Here is a 21,414-nt window from a genome sequence, read left to right as displayed (position 1 = left end):
CCATGTGCAGCAATGAAGTCCACCACATTCTGCTCTTACATAGCAAAAAAATAAAGAAACTGCATATTGCATTAACAAGTCTCACAGAGAAGCCATCAAGTGCAGAATGTAGGGTGCTGTATACAGTAACATTTTTGACAGTAACTTGTATCCTATTATGAGCATTTACATTTTGAAATACATAAGTAAAATGGATTGACCTGACAAGTGTTTCTTAGAAAATAAGTCTAATTTTGAGACTACTGGTCTGTGTTATGTTTGTTTTTTATTTTTATGGAAGCTATGGAAGAACAATTTTACTTTGAAACTTTTACTTTTACTCTGAAGTTGATTAATTGAATGCAAAACAAAATTAATTCAAAACATTTATTTTTTAATTTTTTATAATGAACCAAATATATCCAAACCATTTAGCAACAAATAAATTTAAAAAATCTGAATATCATCAAAGTAACCACACTAAAGTAATCTTAAAGGCTGGTCCATGATTTGGCAATTTAAAGGCGATAACCTTTTTTGTTTTGTTCACAAACCTGCAGTGAACCAGCAGCATCAACAATATAGCCCACTATGTGGTTCCTGATTCCTTAAAAAATGTGTTTTTCTAGTAAAAACCACTCGTTTAACATGGAGTCATGATACTGTGTGGGTATACTAGCTATTTGCTTTTTGGCCCTTTGTGGTGTAAAACCTGGGTCAAATACTTTTTGCAAATACTGTCAGATATTCTGGGTGTATTTGCTTAAGCACCCACTGAAATAAAACCAAGTGCCGGCTGTGGGGTGAATCAAATGTGCCTACATTTCTTGATAAAGTAACAGTGTGTAAGTGGCCCAGGTCTGGTTAATATACCTTGACAGACTTAACAATTAACATTTCAAAAGACAATAAATGGAAAAAAATCACTTGCCTCAGTACAAAAAACCTTTCTAGGGTATAGCTTTACAATCACCGCATTGCACTCACATACAAAACAAGCATAAGGCCACGCATGTCAACAGATAAGCAAAAACAAATCAGACTACTATCATCAACATTCAGTGCTTCAGTGTAAATAAAACAGCAATTGCATTCATACCTTTTTTACTTTACTCTTTTTGGCACAATTCAAAACCTCACGTACTCGCACATGCTGTCGTAATGACTCAAATCAGACAACCTCTTAAACCAAACAAATCAATGGTATCCATTTACAATTTGCTTTTAAATAAGGTTTTACATTCCAGTTTTTTTTCTCTTATGTCTGCTCTGAAGCTTGTAGTAAAAAGACAGGAATAGAAGAGGAGACATACAAAGTATGCATTAATCTACTGGCATTGCAGGTGTTAGAATCCTCATGAATTATGTACAGTGAAGTGCAATTTGAATGTGAATGTTCCATTTGAAGGGAAACAGGCAGAGGGGTTTGAAGTTTCATTAGGACTTTGCAGGTATAACTTTTTTGGGGGTGGCTGGTTTCTTGGTTTGCCACAGGTGGCTGTGGATGGTGATAGCGTCGACGCTTGCAGACATGGTCTTTGCCGGGATCTGGCTGAACTGCTTCTTGTCTGAGTTGTACTTGTACAGCCCATCGATCATCTTGCGTGAGATGCTCTTTGGCCCAATGCCTGCCAGTTTGGTGATCTCCTCCATCTCAGGGAAGTACGTGTACAGAGATCGGAACTGGCAACCCCCATCCCGGAACAGCACCAGGAAGTTGTTGGCCTCGCATTTCTCCATTTCCTGACACGCAAATGGAGAAAGTGATTGAAATTAGGAATTGGGATCTTTCAAAAATATTTAAAATCTTGAAAAAGTGATGAATCACCTTCCCCACCCCCTTTTTGCTTCCCATGCCTTTTTACGATGATTTTACAACTATTCACCACAATCCCCAGGTTGTCTCAAAACCCTGTTAGTCCGTTGAGATCACACCTGGGAAAAACAGAACAGAGATTTGTCATTTGTATTATCGTTGCCGTTACCTCAAGGATCTTGTTCTTCTGCCCTTCATTAACCTTGCCAGCCAGACAGCAGTGGGCCAAAGCATTCTGGATGATGTGTTTGTTCGATTTGGCGCTTGGCTCCTTGTACAGCTTGGGCCCTGCACACACAAGAGGAGAGATGTCAAGAGACGATCGTCATAGCAACCACTATCTATTTCGAGGAAGGGATTTCTGACATCCGTTCAGGACTGAAGATAAATCATTCATTGGTAACTTGCTGGTATCTCTGAAAGGTATAAAAAAATTGGCCCAAAACACAAACATAGTGTACAACATACATTCATTCGGAAAAAATGCCATCTGTAAACTTAACACGTCATCTTTTCCGGACACCATTGACATCTACAGTACATTTGTAAAAAATGTTTTACTGTATAGCCCACTATACCTTTTGACAGCATTAAACTGACGATACCCATGTCTGTCAGAGATCTGTTGTAAGGTGAGAGTTTACTGCAGTACTCACCGGTGTATTCCGCGTTGGAGGTGACAGAGGAGGTGGTGGAGCCGTTCTCCCAGTCCTTTTCCCCGTTACGACTCCCGGGCCGACTCGGAGACAGGAAACCATCAGCAGAATCGGGCCTTCAGGAAACAAACAAAGGCATATACAAGTGTGAACACAGTAAAATGACAGTTAGGTCACTTCTCTTCACGTGACTGGTTGCATACAGCTCCTTTTGTTACCTTGACTTTCTGTACCTACTGAAATATGTGGTTTGTATCTAAATACTGCACCATTTGACAACAGGGATAGGTTTGCTATTGCACACCATTACTTGACTACTGCTAAGTGCTGTAAGCCTGCAAGCATGGTGGGTAAAGCAGTGAGAAAAATGTGATTGTGTGTTTATTGCACAAGCTTTTATTACAGCCTCTTAGTAGAACTTCTGAGTAGTGACTCATTAGCAGTTAGTAATTAATAGTAAGTACTAATTACTAGTGGCGGGAGACATTCAAACAAGGAGGTAGCAAAACCTTGACAGTCACAGGGTTTGCATCTTTGCAGAGATAGGCAGGATATTGGCAAATCAGAACAATGTGTCGTGACATTTTGTTCAGTGAGCCGTGCTAAATGCAAGCGCAGATTTGAGCAAGGGCGGATGGTGCAGTCAGCCAAAGTCACATACTGATGGCAAGATATACTGTGGGCTACTGTTAAGAGGTGACATTCATTGAAGAGGTGACATTCAGTGAAGGGTATTGTTTCCAGTGCAATTGGGTTTTCGTCATTAGGATCTTTTCCAGACTGTAAGCAACATTAGCCCCTATACCAGCTCATAAAGGATAGGGAAACAACCAACAATTTGGTATAGGGTATGGGGAAGAAGTGTTGCTCTACAATACAGACAACTGACCTTCTCCTTCTCAGTTTAGGAGAGCTCAAAAAGAAGTAGAGGCTGCCAGAGGCTACACTAGCACTTCTGACAGCCCGAAAATAAACAGGGTGATCAAAGAAAGAAGGAAACACAGAGAAAAACGTTAGGTTTAAAAGAGTCGAGAGGCGGTCGAAATGAGTGGTCATCTTCAGGTCAGTGACCAGTAGTTCATGTTCTGTCATGACAGTTCATAAGGTTATAGTCTACAAATATTAAGGATATGTTATCTTTTAATCTTTTTTTGGTTCAGAACTGACGTTAAGGTGTCCGGCTCACCTTGGGCCTCTCTTCTCAGACTGCATGCTGTCACTCTCTCCCAGGTTGAGCGAAGCCAGCGACAAGCTGGAGACTGAAAAGACACGAGGTCGTGAACCTGGATGTGAAACACAAACACGGCACGGGACACGCACGTTACACCACGAATGACCACCATGGATGTGTGTGTCTGCAGCACTTTGTGGCAAACTTGTCATGCAGCGCTGAAGATTTTCAGTTGACACAAACACATACCAATGCCAGAAGCACACACACACTAACATAATGAAACATGGCTTGCATCTATCACATTCCCCAAACGACTCAAATCAGTTTGGGAAAGAAAGCACGTTACCAAAATTGGTTGGGGTTAACAATAGGACAAACATACTTTAAACATGAGCCCCAAAGGTATTGTCAATCTTCACTCAACAGATTCAAGTTGATAGAAGAAGCCATGCTGAGCGTGCAAGGGGTGTGGCACAAAGCACAAAACCGTGCCTATTGGCATGTTGCCAGTTGACCCCTAGGGTATGGGGGGAGGGAGGGAGGGGGGGGGGGGTCATTTAATCTTTTGAAATTTTTACCTGCAGCAGCCCTGCCTGGCGTTTTGGGGGAGTCCAGGCTGTCTCTGTGGATCGACTTGGGCCTGGCTCGCCTCTGTTTGGTGCTGGCAGGCCGAGGCTTGATGACCGTATCCATGTCCTCCATCAGCTTTAGCTGTTTCCTCCGCAGGTACTCCTGCTTGATGAACTCTCTCCTGGCCTTGTCCTCTTCCTTCCTCAAACGTTCCTCTTCGGCTTTTAGTCTGGATAAGGGTGGATGGGGGACAGTGTGGGCTTTTTTGTTTTTTACATTGAGTTGTATAAACATGTCTGTGTCCATAAAGGACCTCTGTGTTTTTGCGAGCTCACAAAGGGTTCACAGAGGTAAGTCCATCGAGAAAATAGATAGTCTGTAGATAGTCTGCCTAGAAACAGGTGACACTCGGGCGGGAACGACCTACCGTGCCTCCTCTTTCTTCTGCTCCAGTTCCACCTCCAGTTGCTGCTTCTTCTGCTGGGTCTCTCTCTCCCTCCTCATCCTCTTCTCCAGCAACGCCGCCCTCTTCTGAGCCATGTTGTCCTCCCCTTTGCCGTCATCCTAGAGTATAATGTGACAGAAAATGTCAAAAGGTTTGTTGTTTGTTTTAAAATCTTTTCGGCCTCGGAATTCATGCAGTTGCAACTGCTGAGTGTGTAAATTGGGTATAGTATATAAGTATATATTGGAGCTAGTGTGGTTGAGCTTTCACTTGAAGCATTAAGTCTTTCTTATCTTAATAATTAGGCTATTCTTTTAAGTATCAAAAGATACTAAGACATTTTTTATTCTAACTGCAGTCAGACCATGTGTCTGAACATGTAATATTTAATGTGAACGGTATATGCACTCTACAACCACCACAATCGTACACCTCATTTAACATCAATGTACAGCTGCACTTAAATAATTCACAAGACCCAGTTTTCTGACCTAGATGAAAGCAGAGTTGACTAACAACTGCAAAACAAGTTTGTCCTCAACCGGCCTATTTTCAGTGCCATTCATCATCTCATATTAGAAACAGGAGGTTTCCTTACATACTGTAAAGAAAACAAACACGGAGACATAAAGAGGCAGAAACTGGGACACACTGTCTTGATACAGATTTTGACAACAATGGTCAAAAATATGTCATCCTAATTTAAAACACTACGAAATGGTCAAATAATTGTTATCGTCAGAGAAAAAAAATATGAGAAGGTTACAAACTATCCATTGGTCTCCCTTTCCCTAAATCTTGTGACGAATGCACTGTACAATCCCAGGTCAGCCCACCTTAAAAAAGAAGCCACGGCACATTTTCTGGTCTTCATCCAGGCCCTTGATGGTGGCCTGCATTTCCCCGCTCTCCTCCAACACCTCACCCTCCAGTGGTTTCAACACGGAGAGGGGCACCTCGATCAAGCTACTCCTGGCTTGGCTCTGAACTCCTATGGGAGCAGGGGCCTCAGTGGGGGTCACCGTGAAGGTCTCTGTCACCAGATGTGCCAACACCTCCGACACCGATGAACCGATGATGGGTCGGATCTCCTCCTCCTTCACCATCTCCATCTCTGTTTCCATATCTTCATTCCGGATCTCTCCTTCAATGTCTTCTTCTTGGTCCTGCTGGTTTGGACCTTTGGCTGGGGAGGAAGGGGGCGAGGGCACCGCGCTAGCCAGGTTAGAAGCCTCCTTCTCTGGGGAGAGAAGTGGATCTGAGTACCTGCTTCTGCCAGGATCTGGGTCTCCGGGCTCCAGATTGCTGCTAGCGGGCATATCCCCCATGTGCACAAATGAGGTGGCTAGAGGCTGGCAGGGAGAGAACCGGCGTAAGCGGGGGATACTGTCGACGGACTGGGGGGCAGTCAGCACACGGTTGTAAGGGGCAAGCTTGAGCTCGTTGGGTCTAGGGGTGCGGGCTGTGCGGGAGTGGAAAGAAGCGGACTTCCTCTTGATGCTGGTGGGCGAGCGGCGGGAACAGTGAGGGGAGTCGACGGGGGAGGAGGGTCCAGAGGAGCGAGGGGCGGCCCGGCTGTGTTTCTGAGGGGAGGGGCTCGCATGAGACGGCGGGATTACCCATGCCTGCTGCTGTTGCTCCCGCATGGCCATGATGACTTCCTGTTGCTGGGCCAATCGCTGCATCTCGGTCTGCAGGAAGGCCAATGAGTCATTGAGCTTCTCAATGGAGCGGGTGTATTCCATCAGGTCAGTCTCCGCCACCTGCCCGGCGTTAGGACTGCCCTCCTCTCCTCCTCTCGGCAACTTTAACCAACCTGCAACGCCGCCGCTCCCTTGTTCCGCCCCGTCGGGTGTGTCGGCCTTGCTCCTTTCAGACCGGAGGGTGGGGCTGGCGCCTACCGTCTTCTCCACATCCTCTGCCTTCCCCCTGTCGTCCTCCACGCCGCTCACGGCTCCATCACCCTTCCTCTTCACCACGGTGAGGAAGGCCGAGCGGCCCATCTTCTGCCGGTGCCTCGAAAACGCCGCCTCCACCTTCCTCTTTTGAGCCTCGATGGCCCGCCGCTTCTCCTCCAATCGCATGCGCAGCTGGACCATCTCCGTCGCCATGACCTGCGCCGGGTCAACGGTCACGGCCTGGACTGGGTAGATGGGTTTCGTGGGAGCGGAGAGGGGTGTGGGCTGGTGATGGACAGGGCTGTGCTCAGGGGTGGGGGCCCAGGACACGCACAGCGGCAGTCCGGGCTCGGAACCTTCCGGGGTGGTCTTGAGGGAGCCGCTCCCGCTGCCCCGGCCCGAGTCACCGGCTAAAGGGTTGTGCTTGCGAAGCTTCTGTTCAGCGAAGCTTGTCATCTTGATGCCCGGCGGGGATTTGGCAGAGCCGCTGGGGCAGGGGCTGGGGGTGTCCAGCTCCATGCTGGCGGTGCAGTCCCTCAGAGACGAGTCTTCGTCCAACGTCTCGGCCATGTCATCCGTCCTCAGGTGGATGCCCGTGTCGGGCTCTGTGGAGTCTGAGGGGCTCAGAGCCGCTTTCGAATCCGTCTCAGATCCGGGGTCCAGTCCGCTGGGCCTACGGGCCTGGCTGTGAAGGAAGAACCCGTTGTCGATCCCCTCTGCCTCCGCCGGGAGTCTCTGCAGCGGCTGGCCCATGTTATGTATGATCTGGAGGGCCTCCTCGATGCTGGGGGTGGCCGTGCCGTTCCCTTGCCCATTGGGGTAGGCTCTGCCCGCCGGCGCTCTGTCAGGCTCTGTGGGCACCAGGCTGTCGGGGCAGCCCTCCTCGTCGATGCCCAAGCTCTGTCCGTTGACGGGCTGGAAGGAGAGGTTCTTCTTCATGCCACGGGGCAGCTGGTGGGGGAGTTTGAAACCCAGGCCATCCTCAGTGCTGGCTGATCGAGTCATGCCCCGCAAGGGAGGAGGAGCAGAGGGGGAGCCGCCATCTTTATCAAAGGGGATGTCGAAGGATACTCCGTAAGGCCCAGATCTGAAAAATAATAATTATATATTTATTTTCTTTTTTGGATTACATTACATTTACATTTACATTTAGTCATTTAGCAGACGCTCTTATCCAGAGCGACTTACAGTAAGTACAGGGACATTCCCCCGAGGCAAGTAGGGTGAAGTGCCTTGCCCAAGGACACAACGTCAGTTGGCATGACCGGGAATCGAACTGGCAACCTTCGGATTACTAACCCAACTCCCTCACCGCTCAGCCAACTGACAGATTAAGAATCTAGTCTTATTTTATCTTGTCTTTAAGATTGATTTTCTTTTGGGATTTCTTAATCTTATTTTTATTTATTATAAGTATTTTATACAAAAAAAAAAGAAGTATTATTTTAGGTATTATTTTTAATTTGCGGCTGACCTTTTTTCCTTGGGCCAGGTACCTATGTGGCCATCCACAAACGACATTGAAGTCGATCTCTTGATTTCATCTGCAGGGTAAAAACAACCATATGTACATCTGTAAATGCGTTTGTGTCTCTAAATGCTTTGGGTGTTTGTACACCTATAACGAGCACGAGTGACAAACAATCTAGTTACCTGAGTTACGGGGTTGAGGTCGAAGAGGCAGACTAGAAAAGAGGGTAAAAATTAAAGATTGTTTCAAGAAGCTGTATAATGCAGTTAATGGGAAGACTAGGGCAGCAGTAGAGAAGCCCTGTTTAGTTCGAGGATATCATCCAACCTGGGTCTCTCTGGACTGGGAGGCCTGTCCATGAAGCTCCTCTTAGTTGCCTTGGAGATGGGCACGGAGGGCATTCTCTTCAATGATGGGGGGGGCTCTTGTATAAAAAAACAACACACACATTGCCTTTTAAACCCCAAAAACTCAAATCAGATACTAAATGTTGAGCATGTATAATGTTTTTGTAGTACTGTATATACTTTGCATTTGAGGACGTTCTTTAGTCCAAAAGCCTGTTTTCCCACACTCACCCTCGCTGTCCAGAGTTTGGTGTTTTACAAAAGACGGTTTCACAACTTCAAACCACCAAAACAGCTCAGCCATGAACACAAGGAAGTTGTTCTGGAAAAAAAGAACACTGTGTCATATTGAGGCAAATCGACAACACAGCAAACCGAGGGCAAAAACGTATAGTTTTCATAGAACAAACTATCCGCAACTGTCTAATCTATCAGAACATTGCAGTGCACCTTTCCTTCCACAAGATGTCTCTTAATACCTAAAAGAAAAACCTGACAAACACCTTTTAAATATTTGATAAAGAGAAGCTCAATCTCAATACATCTCCCTTAGCAAAAAATATTTTTTACACCAACATTCACGTACCAACTCTCCCTTTTTGGCATTTCCATCATCAAAGCTGCCCCTAAACATGCAGTATTTCCACGTGAAGATAGACTAGCTTGACAGAGATGCTGTTTAATAACACTATATTATATAAAAACTGCTTCACACCGCTACATTTCTGCCAAATAAACACTTTGGTGGCATGTTGTTGGGCAGAATCAGCTAAAGCTCAATTTCTGTATGGGTTTTTGACACCATAACGATGTGACCAAGTTAAAATCCAGGTCAGAATCATGGGGGAGAGAAGGGAGAGATAAAAACCACAGAGGACATAATATGCTGCAACTGAAGTATGGAAGGCCTGTGTATGAAATTAAATACATCCATCAAAATGTTGACAGACACTACCATACTTGTAAGTCACAGATAACTTCATGACCGTAAACAAGATTCGACACAATAGGAAGCTGCAAACCGAATTATTATTACAAAGTCAACCAGCATTTTTGTTGCCTTTTGTCTTTTTTACCGTTGTCTAACCACCAACGGTTCCCCTATGGATGGAGCCTGCCACGTGTTCCAGTTTGACCTTGAGGAACTGTGGCATTCTGCTCAGGACCACTGGCTCAGACAAAGAAAGAATGTTCCCTCTCCCTCCCACCTTTCCTCCCAATAGACAGATTCACCTTCTCCGTAGTATCCAGCCTGCTTCTTTCGTGACAGCAAACAAGCTAACACACAAGATGCTAGCTTTTCCTTAAAGGTTCTAAAGCTGCAGTTTAATGAATTTATATTTTACAGTTACCACACTGTCCAAATGACTAACCTTTGAAGCCTAAAAACAAAACCAAGATCTTCAAACATCCAGAAGAGAGCATGTATGGAGTATAGCCATTGATACAATGTTCTTCTGAGGGAACATAAACTTAGCAGCAGTAAACAGTTAGTTAATTGCATTAGCCTACCTCTAAGTAAGTCTGGTCACCACGAGGTTCTGTCCTCTCAGTTTGACAGAGAGAGGGAGGGTGGTAGAGAAAAAGCAAGAGAGAGGCAAAGCGAGAAACCTGTCTCCAGCCCAGATGGCATGATGGTAAAAGCCGTCCTCTCCTCCATCTGTCTGTCCATCCTACTTGCTTACTAACACATCAATGGGACCATTATCCTTTAACACCCCCTGTAGCAGTCAAACACACACTCCCCTGATCTCCCAGTCACACTACTGACCTGTCTGATACCAAGCTTTACCCCACAGGTTGCCAGATTTGTGTGCCTCGTCTCTCTCCCACCCTTTCAGTTTTGGGAGAACTGATTGGTTGCAGGTCAAACAGAGCTGAAGGCTAATCCACTCAGAGGGAGCTGCTGGCAGCCCTGCCCCCCTTGCAGTTACACAGAAAGATCCGGACCCACAACAGACAGACAGACAGACAGACACACACTCTGAGTAGCTGTGACTTCATCAAGCACCATGAGGTTGACCTGAAGTCTGGCTCTAATACTGAAAAAGAGACTTAGCAATTCTTACATGGTCAGTGTGAGTGTGTGTGTGTGTTTTACAAACATTAGGAACAGTCTTTTGCAGTGTGTGCAGTGTCTGTGGATGTTAGAAACAAGCAGAAATATTGCAATCCGTCAAACCAATAAAATAGGCTGCTGCTTAATCAACCGAATAAAATAATGAATGCTTGCACCAGACAACAGGGCACGAGAGAGTCAACACTGCCTTATGAGCAACAGGAAAACACACACTAAAGCAGAAAAGACCCATCTCAACAACACTGCATGACTGCACCTCAAAGCGGGGGCCTACACTGATAAATCAGGTATTCCTGCCATTACGTATTCACTACATCCCCCCAAAATGCTGTATTTCATTCCCCTGCTACTGCAGATCGCAATTTAGATCCGGAATAAACTGATTCGTCAGCCAAAGTGAGGAGCTTGATGTGATTTAGTACGGAGGCTTTCAATAAAAATAGGCTGGGTTGGGTCTTATGGAAGTGGGGGGTTGGTTTGAGCAGGATACAGGGATTCAGGTGGCTGAGCGGTTAGAGAATCGGGCTAGTAATCAGAAGGTCGCTGGTTCGATTCCCGGCCGTGTCAAATGACGTTGTGTCCTTGGGCAAGGCACTTCACCCTACTTGCCTCGGGGGAATGTCCCTGTACTTACTGTAAATCGCTCTGGATAAGAGCGTCTGCTAAATGACTAAATGTAAAGGTAAAATGTAAATGAAGACCAGCCTATTGTTTGATATGGAGGAAATATACGATATGTACTACCACGGAGGAGGGTAGCTTTCCATGTGGAATTAATAAAGAGCCAATGGGAGTGTCTTTGTGTGTGTGTGTGTGTGTGTGAACGCTTGTGTGCTAGCTCAGACTGCATACTGTATGTAATCTTCTGAAAGCCAGAATGGCCGACAATAGCATGAGCCGACGTGTGCTTGCGTGAATTTTTGGGGATGGGTGTGTGTGCATGTGTGAGAAAATGGTGTGGTGTGTGTGTGTGCACTGTGCACCAGCGCTAGGCAGGCCTGAGCATATCCACTGAGGCAAAATCCCTTGGGCTTCTATCTCTCTTTCTTTCTCTGCCATTCACTGGGTCAGAAGGGGATGATAAGACAGCATATCAGTTAAAAAGAGCCAAATCTGACTTTCTCTCTAATAATTGGAAGTGTTTGAACGATTAAGTAGGAATGGCTACATGTGCGTTCTGGGAGATTTCACAGGGAAACAAAAGTGGGACCCAGTCAAACTATTATGAGATGTCTTGGAGAAGAATGCAGGATCCTTGTTGAGACAGGCGGCTGCTAGCGTCAGCCTCTCCGTTGTGTTTGTATGACGATATGCTGTGCATAACTCTGCCAGTCTTCAGACAGACCGCCCTCCCCCCCCTTAGCCTGGGCCTGTCCTCACTCCTCAGAGCCCTCCGATGGGATGTGACATTAGACTCTGTGTGTACTGGGGACACTTGCAGAGCCACATCTAGCCTGGCGGAGAACTGCCACCGTGCTGTAGCGAGTCCTGTGCTCTGAGATGGCCAGCAGAGCTGACAACCGGCTTTGGTTCCATTCTCATCACCAGGACAGGACGAGCTGTCTGTGCTGATACGGGCAAGTCGCCCATACGCTAGCAGGCTAACGCAAATCTGAGGGAGTTGTACGCAAAAACGGAAACAGAAGTAAGCTCTTTCTCCGTGTTCTGTACCGTTAATCTCCTTAGACCCACTTCTTGCAGTGAGTAATTCTGAGGAAGATTTCACATGTCAATACTGAACAGTCACGTTCTTTATCCATATGGCTTGACTGTGGAAAACAGAAAATTAAATGGATGAGTCAGAGCTTGCTATACCCGTGTCTACAGTTGCCCACGACAGCAGTAACAACATAATCTAGACAACACCCACCATTAACTACCTGCAAGACAACAATAAGATCCAAGCTGTGTTTGCTAACACATGAATACCATCTATGTAACTACTTTACGTGGAAAAAGGAAGGTGGAAGGTGAAAGGGAGGGAGAAAGAGAAAAAAGATAGGAAAGCAATAAATAAAGTATAGCACGGTTGAAAGAGGGGGAGTGAAAAGACAAGACAAATAATTGGACACACTGAAGAGATGACTGAGGAAGACAAAGCTCCAAGTAAGCTCCAGTTTTTGCAGTGTACACATATTACTCCTCACTCCAGCTAGTCAGCACACACATAAGCCACCAACAACTAGACTTAGTCCAGGACTTTCTTTACCCATGGTCTAAACTGAGGCAGTTTAAAGCTGGACATGCATGGTTTTTGACTTACTTTGACAGAGGAGGAGGCGTAGGTCATGTCCTCCAGGCTGAAGTGGCAGCAGTTGTTGAGGTGTTCTTTACAAAAATTCTGGATGAGTAGCAGGTTGGACAGGCTGTCTGCTAGCGACATGTTGTCCTTCAGATACACATCTGGGGAGTCAGGGGTGGGCATGGTTAGACGTGGAAAGGCCTGGATCCAATATGACTCCAAAACAATTTCTTTAGAACCCCTCGTTGGATTTTCCTAAAGAGTTGTGATGTTGAATTATCTGAAGACCGGGAATGGAGAAAGGACCAGGACTTGAGAAAGTGTGTTTTAGAGTGACACGTGTACTGTATGTGGCCAGAGGTGGATTTTATTGGTGAGTCCGATCTCTGATTGGCTTAGAAAAAATTGCATTGTGCTCAGCTCAGTGTGTGTGCCTATCAGCTTGCTAGCCACTTCATCAGTGAGTTGATGTGATTAGGTGTGAGTAGATTATGGGCTTTGTTGCTTTCTCTGAGGCAACGGGTGGCTGTCTCACTGTGGACAGATCAACATTGATTTAAAATGATTGTACTCGCTCTGAAATATATCATTGTTGCTTGCTTTCTACAAGGGAAACTCTTGCACTTTTGAGGTTCATGTTGTTTAGTTGTTTAATTGTAACTTGTTTAACTACATGCTCTTATGGTTCTTGCGTTTGGCACTTATTTGGTTTTTCACAATGTATGCTTCATGTTTTGGCTACCCGCAATGTTTGGGGCTATCGCGTTGTTATGATAAGTGACCTATGCACTTTTGTAAAGCTCTCTCTTGGAAGTCAGGTGGCTGAGCGGTTAGGGAATCGGGCTAGAAATCTGAAGGTTGCCAGTTTGATTCCCGACTGTGTCAAATGATGTTGTGTCCTTGGGCAAGGCACTTCACCCTACTTGCCTTGGGGGGAATGTCCCTGTACTTAGTGTAAGTCGCTCTGGATAAGAGCGTCTGCTAAATGACTAAATGTAAATGTAATGTAAGTCGCTTTGGATAAAAAGCGTCTGCTAAATGAATACATGTAAATGTAAATCAACAAACACAAACAAGCACACACACACATGCGAAAGTAGATGCGAAATGTGCACATATACATTGACCCATACTTACACACACGCCAGTTTGTTTTCTATCCCAGTGACGCCGGACCATTTACTTCCATTCAACATTGTGTTATCTCTAACTACTAACCCCTAACCTTAACTCTTAATGTAGTTCTAACTCTAACACAAATTCTAACTGTAAGAAACAATTTGAAGAAGAGTTTTTGTTGTATAAATTAGTATTTAGAACATTGTTTATTTAAATCTGTAAATTCATAATTTCATGTATTAAATCAGGAGAGAAAGGTGGTCATGTTACCAACTTGTGCTTGCTCAGTTTGAGATGGTCAGGTTAAGGAGCAACACAGTTTGACTGACGACACCAATGTACCGATTTACTGTTATTAAGACCTAAATAATTCATGTTTTTGTTTGTATGTTACGTTTTTGTCAGTAAAAGTTTAAAAGGAAGATTCATTGAAGTTTGGAATTTTTTGTCGCTTCAAACTAGTTGCTAGAAGCCTGCTCCATTAGTGGCATATGGAACATAAGATGGAGTGCCACTTACACTAACCCTAACCCCCCTGAAAAAAACATTTGAAGTTATGCTGCCCAGCAAAAGGGCCCAACAGGGTCAAGTTTTTAATTTTTCACTATATTTGTGAGCATATTTGGTCCCCGCAAGGGTAGTTAAAGAAGACCACAAACACACACACCTTCCTGTTTGACTAGTTGAGGGCAGTAGAAGTGCATCAAGGCAGCCAGGGCACAGCCATCAGTGCTATCCTTCAGCAGGTTGTCCACCACAGGGATCCAGGGAACCTGCTGGGAACACGCCTGCTCCTTCCTGTAGCGAGCCTGGGTGGCAGAGACACACACACACAGAGATTACAGGTCAGGAGAGGGAGATATCTAAACAGAGGCTATTCACACTTTCACACTCATCCATATTTACACAGGCAGGTGGGGAGAGTGCAAATATATCCGCCTAGTGTCTCACATTTGGCATACTCCATACACGTTTTATGAGAAAAAGAAATACAAATCATATGAGGGGAAAAATAAAAAGATCACAACCCAAAACTGTGTAGATTGAACCATTGAAGGAGATTGTTCACGTGAAAATATTATATTATTTTCATTATTATATAAATAATATAACGAGGACTCGTGCAACTCATACATGGATAACTGGAATGTGTTGTCTCACTGATAAAGTAACTCGAAACCAAATTCCATGTAACAAGATCTCCATGCATTAGCCACATGCAATGACCTAAACAGTAACACAAAGGATCTGTAGTGATCTATATTTCAACAACAAGCCTCATGAATAACCACAACCACATGTTCACGTGAAGCGTGTTGATGGCGATGCAGACGGTGAGAGACAGTTACTATGGAGACAGGCAAAAAGGAAGAGGGGAGAGAACAACCCAGAGCAGGTCGGCTGACTTACAGGGACTAATTTCATGTACCATTTGGTGGGGGACTTGAGCCGACCAGAAAGAGACAGAGAGGGGAAGAAAGGGGGGAGGAGAGACAAAATGAAAGACAAGAAAGTGAGGGATTATCCCGTCAGATGAGGCTTGTTCCATCAAGTAGATTTTCTCTTAAGAACAGCGCACCAAAAGCTAAGATGAAGATCCTTGACAGGAATTGACCTCAATAGGGGGAAGAATAGGTCAGCAAAATTACACAGAACCCCCTGCCCTGCAAAATAAAGTGTGTATGTGTGTGTTAGTCCAGGCGCCAAACTCTGTCCCACACTGACAATTTAAGCTGACTACAGTGAATTTCCTTTATAATACTTGATGTATTTTCAGGAGGGGGTTGGGGATAGTCTTCTGCACTTAAAAAAACTCTTCAAAGAGGACTGACTTCTCTTTTTAAGCACCACTCCAACTGGGCGCTAACTGCTGTACTTAAATATTTCAAACATGAACACTCCTTCCTCTATGGAAAAACCTGAGATGAACCAGGAACTGGAGTCAGTTGCTGGCTGATCAAAAGGTCACTTGTAGCATTCCTGCTGATTGAATAGCCCAGTAGCTCTTTGAATGCTAATGCAAGTCATCCAACCATGCATGACACTGATATACTCAGTAGCTCACAATAGTATCTGTTGACTCCTTTATCTACTAGGGTAATGTCATTTTTGTTCAAGATTTGATATACTGTACGTTCACATATGAAATGTTCACACACGCATTCAGACTACCAGGGCCGGAGTGGGGCCACTTTTCAGCCCGGGAGTTTCAGCCCCAAGACCGGCCCTTTTTTTTGTATACCAAACAGGGCCGGATGCAGCCTGCTTTGAATGTGGGTGCAGTGAACATTTCTGGGGGGTATCATGATTACAGAAAGGGATTGTATTATTTTTTTATATTGATACCATTTTTGAGACTGCTTAACGATCCGAGTGTTAATCAGGCACGGAGCCAGACGTTGTAAACATTCGGAGCTTTGCCCCAACCTAGGATGTATGGGTCTGATGTGATGCAAGATAGGCACTTCTACACTTAATGCGAGCGCGCAAAGCGCGCAACCGAAAATTTGTGGCCATTATTTGAGCGCAAAATACTTTTTTGAGCTTTATGTAAAATAAACAGACGTTTTTCAATTGGTAAAACCTTGTCTTGTGATGCCATCACTCTGGCCCTGCTCCCATCCATCCTCCCTGACGCGTCTCGTTACGGTAGGGCCGCCCGTCCCAGCTATCGGTAGCCTATCTGAGAAAACTTTTTGGAAAAGACGCGCTATGGACCCAACCAACTCTTTTTGGGAGGGGAGAACTCCCTCACATGGTACAACCCATGCAGGGGCTGAGGTGTCAGAATGCGGAACGTGTGTAGCCTACTTTGAGAAGATAGACTAACGTGACAAATGTCAACAACAAAAAAGTCCTCGACCGGCCCAAAAGTGAAGCGGCCCACTGGGAACTCCCCCGATTCTCCACCAAGGCCCTGCAGACTACTGAAAACTCACATCCACATATGTGAAATGCTCGCATAGACACGTATGAAACACATCCACATGTGAAATGACACAAAAAAAACAGACGCAAAAAAGTTTCTGTTTTTTTTCCAAAACTTTTATTTTTCGAAAATAATAGACGGTACAAACTAACACTCAGTATTGCCGTTGTGAGCATGATCCATTTAGGACTAGAGTTACTGCCTTACCTGACAGGTTATTCTGCTTCTCTGCAATAGCGACCTGACTGTCATATCTTGAAATTCATCAGCACATGCAAATAGAAAGTTCTTACATGTATCTATCACAAATAAACTACCAATATGCTCCTGACCATTTAATCTACTTTCCTATTCACAGCGAATGATTACTGTGACAGTTGAGCAATATGGTCAGATAGACTGTCTGGTCAACAATGCCGGATGGCTTAAGTACAGCCGCATTGATTTGGAGATTCAAAATACAGTGTTATAATTGAAGAATTCTTTCTTGAGTTTAGCGTTCTGTAGATAACGACGCACATGTATGTTCTCCCTGCCTCAGACGCGCCTCACAAAACCACGGATGAAACGACAGCAGATGAGTTTAGATATCTCCTCAACCTAAACCTTATCAGTTACTTCCTGACGTCTAAAGTCATTATTCACCTTTTAACGTGTCTGTCTGTGTGTGTGTGTCTGTGAGAGAGAGAGAGAGAGAGAGAGAGAATATATGCTTCTGCGTTTTCTTTTCGAAAAACGGACACATGGGAACGCCCTCTTCTCCGAGGAACGCCCTCTATGAGCTCTCCGTCAGCCCTCGGAGAGCCCCGGAGAGCTCGACGTGCACCTCCTGAATTTTCTAACTATCCATCGTGAGCGACGGAGAGCTACGGAGACCCCCTTGGCTGTGATTGAATCCTTTGACCGCCATTGCTGTAAGTTTTCACAATTCATATTTCAGCAGTACAATTTTACAGTACATGTAAATCAGCATCTGAATTAAAATGTGACGAGAAATGGGCAGTGTAGTTGCTGAAAATGTGCGTATTTTATTGATGAAACGGCTAATTTGTAAATTTGCTCCGACTTCTCGATAACCTAGGTAAATAAACACTCCACGACGATTTACAAAAAAATGTTGCGCCACCTACTCTTCTGGCGGTGAATTGTTTTCAGCACCCACAGCCTACGGAGAACCATAAACGCAGTCTATCCGTCCGTATCCGTGCGTATCCGTGCGTATCCGTGCGTATCCGTGCGTATCCGTGCGTATCCGTGCGTATCCGTGCGTATCCGTGCGTATCCGTGCGTATCCGTGCGTATCCGTGCGTATCCGTGCGTATCCGTGCGTATCCGTGTGCCCGCCCATCCGTAAACGGAGATGCAGAAGCATATTGCGGCCTAGAGAGAGCGCAATGTTGTGATGATATATCCCCTGCCTCCCAGTATGCCTTTTGCCCCATCTGCGAGAATGCCAGGGGAACATCATTAACATATCCAGCCTGGTGGCCTTCATAGGCCAGAAGCATGCTGTACCTTACGTAGCCACCAAGGTGATTCCATAGTGAACATTCCATTACATCTTGATCTCCTGTCTGGCTTTTGAAACCGTAATCTGCAGCTGCATGGGGGGTGTCTACTTTAATCCACAAGGGGGCGATCGTTGCTATGACCAAAGCTATGGCAGTGGATGAAAGTCGCTATCAAGTCAGAGTCAACTGGTAAGAACATGTCGAAATGTAACAAAACCCAATGATTAACTCAATTTATTAGCATATTTGAGCAGCTTTATTTTTTTGATTCAGAATCTTTTTCTGCGTCTTCTCGGGAATGTTTCTCTATATTTCCCCTCCTCCCCATCTGCCGTCGCTGTCAGTATTTCTCCCAGTAACGTGATGACGCCACTATGGGAGGAGCTGGCAGGTCAAACAGCGGACGCCGCAGCTACGATAAGAGCGGGAGAAAACGCCCAGGCAAGTTTCGGAGTTTCTTCTGATTATTTTGTTCGGAACTGAAAGGTTGAAAGAAATAAAGGTTTATTTTTTTAATGGTATAATTAACTTGCACGATGCCTCCGCTCAAACACGTTGCACCTTTCCTTCTACAGCTTATTGGTCGGATGGGGACCGAGGTTGAGAGCGGGCTGGCGGCGCTGTTTCTGGCGGCGGACGCCACCTTCTGTACAGGGATAGATCTGCTCCTGAGTGGGGGAGCTGAGCTCAACTATGGATTCAAGAGTCAGCCCATAAGATAGTAGCAGAGCCCATCTACGGAGGGCCTGTCAACTCCCTATTAAGCCCCATTGTACTGAATCTGGTTGCAGTTCCAACGGGGGTGATCGCGAGCGATTGCAAAATGAATGGGAGTCTGTGGAGCTAAACAGCTAAATTTGTCTCTTTCACCTGATTGTCGTTGAGAAATCTCAGATTTTATTGTAGTTTTTGCATATTCAACATGGATTATAGGTCAAAAGTTGAATGAACGAGTACTTATGTCCTTTCGATTTGTTACAGGGTGAGTCGTTGTTGCTCATAACTCGCTATCATTCTGCTAATGAATGCTGATTGGTTACTGAAGGACTTAGTACGACCAGAGATCCCGCTTGATGGCATCCAAAGTGGAACCAGAATGTCAGAGCATTAGCAACATTAACAACAACATTAGCAAGCCAAAACTCTTTCTAGCATGTGTATTGACAGGGAGTTTTTTTAAGACAAAAAAAGTCTTAAAAAAGTCAAGAAAAATCTAACACCCGCAGTGTGTATCTGTTTTGCTTCTCCTTTCGAATTCAACAATAAAATTACTAGACAAAAAAGTATATCCTGACAAAAGTGGATTTTGAGGGGTATAACTCCATAGACCTCCATTCATTCTGCACTCGCCCGTTAGCGCACTCATATGGAACTAGAGTGGAACTGCAACCAGTTCAGAACCCGGAAGTTTCCCGAGAGTGGCAGTTCTCCCCTATTAGACTCTGATAGTAACCTAGATCCACAGAGCCGCGAGACTGTGTCATTCAATAAAATGTGATTTTGACAGTCAATAAAATTAATTTTATGATGATAGGTTGCTGTCGTCGATTATTTACCTTAACCAAAAACAAACATTAACGCACAGTTACCTGGTTTATCGCCGTATGCAAACTACATGTTTGGACTAAACATATTGAATCTTGTTTACATTTACATTTAGCAGACGCTCTTATCCAGAGCGACTTACAGTAAGTACAGGGACATTCCCCCGAGGCAAGTAGGGTGAAGTGCCTTGACCAAGGGCACAACGTAATTTTTCACGGCCGAGAATTGAACCGGCAACCTTCTGATTACTAGCCCGATTCCCTAACCGCTCAGCCACCTGACTCACCAAACGTTTAAACTAAATAGTCTATATTTCCTACGTTATTTCTATCAAACAGAATCCGACTAAACAACTTAAATTAGTTTCCCGCCTTTATTTGAGCGCAAAATAGTTTTTTGAGCTTTACGTAAAAGAAACAGCCGTTTTTCAATTGGTAAAACCTTGTCTAGTGAAGATGATGTATTTTTGTCTCTTATTTTTCAGCCCCTTACGTTTCTTAGCCTGGTTTTAGATTGTTATACAGTATCAGTTAAAAGTTTGGGAAAATGTGTCCAACCTTTCCCGGTGCTCCCGATGGCCAGTCCGCTACTTGGCATGCCTGACCAAATTTGGCCCTTTTGGAAATCTAATTGGGGAACCCTGGCATACATCATACATCACCTGTGATGAACTACTTAATTTTTTATCAAAAGCGTCAAAACCATCACTTACTGTAAAGCTAACACACATCCAATAGACATCATTTTTAATATTGTATAAAAATAGTTTCTACTAGATGATGTAAGATGGGTTTGTAAACCCCTCCCCACTTTGCCTCTGATTGGCGGTGAGGTTTAGGCATTAGGAGTGACGATTGGTTCCAGAGCCAGTTGTAAAGTTGTAAAGCACTGGTAAAATGCTGTGTTGGCCACGGCCATGACCCCCTCCCTCCTTGACTGTACCTCTTGGTCTTTCTTCTGTGCCTACTGTCTGTACACGTTATGGGGCAAGGGTTAACTCCTTAAGGAGTTATCTTTGGCGGGCCCCTACCATGCCAAGGTGGGTCTGCAACAGGGCCAGGACAGGTTTAAGTCAAGGCTAAAGCTGAGCAGCCCTGACCAAGAAAAGCCCAACAAGAAAGACCCTTATCCTTTCTCCCAAACTATCCCGCCATCCTCAACTCCAATCATGCGTCCATACTCCCTCTCTTATCCTCAAACCAGACATATTTAATCAAGCCCCACACAGATTTGCCATCAGAACGGATTACCGAGCCCCAACTTTGCTGAGCAGGGACTCTAAGTTGACCACAAGTACCTTTGGTAAACTGCGCTACAGCCCAGAAGCTTAAAATAAAAGCCAGTCTGACCCCTTCAGCATTTCCCCGTTCCGATGACTGCGGCACATCTGTCTTTTCGTGGGTGTGTGTGTCCCTCAGTGAAGCCCTTGCCCCCCCGCCCCCCCCCCCCCCCCCGCCCCCGTTCAAACGAGTGTGAATGTTTGTGGGATTGAGAGGAACTGGGGCCGAGATGGCATTCAAATGACAGTGTTTGAAGAAAGGGAGAGACAGGAGATCTGTAGAGGGCAGGAGGTGCAGGATGCAGGGGCGTAGGTATGTTTTCAAAGCTGGGTGGGACAGCTTTTGTGGCCAC

General features: G+C 45.1%; 2 protein-coding genes across 3 annotated transcripts in view; one reads left to right on the top strand and one right to left on the bottom strand.

The window, feature by feature from the left end:
• Positions 1-117: 117 nt before the first annotated feature.
• Positions 118-21,414, bottom strand: part of camsap2a (calmodulin regulated spectrin-associated protein family, member 2a) — a 37,621-nt gene continuing 16,324 nt past the window's right edge. The window contains exons 5-17 of one of the 2 annotated variants that reach the window (XM_067229701.1): positions 14,465-14,606; positions 12,700-12,839; positions 8,588-8,678; positions 8,337-8,433; positions 8,192-8,223; positions 8,013-8,082; positions 5,477-7,625; positions 4,623-4,759; positions 4,204-4,424; positions 3,638-3,734; positions 2,452-2,567; positions 1,965-2,083; positions 118-1,722 (exon numbers count right to left, since the gene is read on the bottom strand). In XM_067229701.1, the coding sequence (XP_067085802.1) occupies positions 1,417-1,722; positions 1,965-2,083; positions 2,452-2,567; positions 3,638-3,734; positions 4,204-4,424; positions 4,623-4,759; positions 5,477-7,625; positions 8,013-8,082; positions 8,192-8,223; positions 8,337-8,433; positions 8,588-8,678; positions 12,700-12,839; positions 14,465-14,606 (3,717 nt within the window). In that variant the 3' untranslated portion in view covers positions 118-1,416. The remainder of the gene's footprint in view (positions 1,723-1,964; positions 2,084-2,451; positions 2,568-3,637; positions 3,735-4,203; positions 4,425-4,622; positions 4,760-5,476; positions 7,626-8,012; positions 8,083-8,191; positions 8,224-8,336; positions 8,434-8,587; positions 8,679-12,699; positions 12,840-14,464; positions 14,607-21,414) is intronic. The other variant, XM_067229702.1, reaches the window with a different exon arrangement.
• Positions 15,117-19,735, top strand: hsd17b14 (hydroxysteroid (17-beta) dehydrogenase 14). Its single transcript, XM_067229416.1, has 8 exons — positions 15,117-15,131; positions 17,085-17,163; positions 17,268-17,381; positions 18,152-18,258; positions 18,359-18,426; positions 18,582-18,678; positions 18,813-18,958; positions 19,687-19,735. The coding sequence occupies exons 1-8, from the start codon at positions 15,117-15,119 to the stop codon at positions 19,733-19,735; spliced, it is 675 nt and encodes a 224-aa protein (XP_067085517.1).

The sequence above is a fragment of the Osmerus mordax genome, chromosome 26 (genome assembly GCF_038355195.1).
Source record: "Osmerus mordax isolate fOsmMor3 chromosome 26, fOsmMor3.pri, whole genome shotgun sequence".
NCBI classification, from domain to species: Eukaryota; Metazoa; Chordata; class Actinopteri; order Osmeriformes; family Osmeridae; genus Osmerus; species Osmerus mordax.
The sequence above is the reverse complement of the archived record's forward strand: the minus strand, read 5'-3'. Positions and strand labels throughout refer to the sequence as shown.

Bases quoted from the DNA above. Each gene is read 5' to 3' on its own strand.
- hsd17b14 (XM_067229416.1), top strand. The intron at 18,259-18,358 runs GTGATTCCATAG...TTAATCCACAAG, and splicing joins TACCTTACGTAGCCACCAAG to GGGGCGATCGTTGCTATGAC. The intron at 18,959-19,686 runs GTAGCAGAGCCC...AGACTCTGATAG, and splicing joins AAGAGTCAGCCCATAAGATA to TAACCTAGATCCACAGAGCC.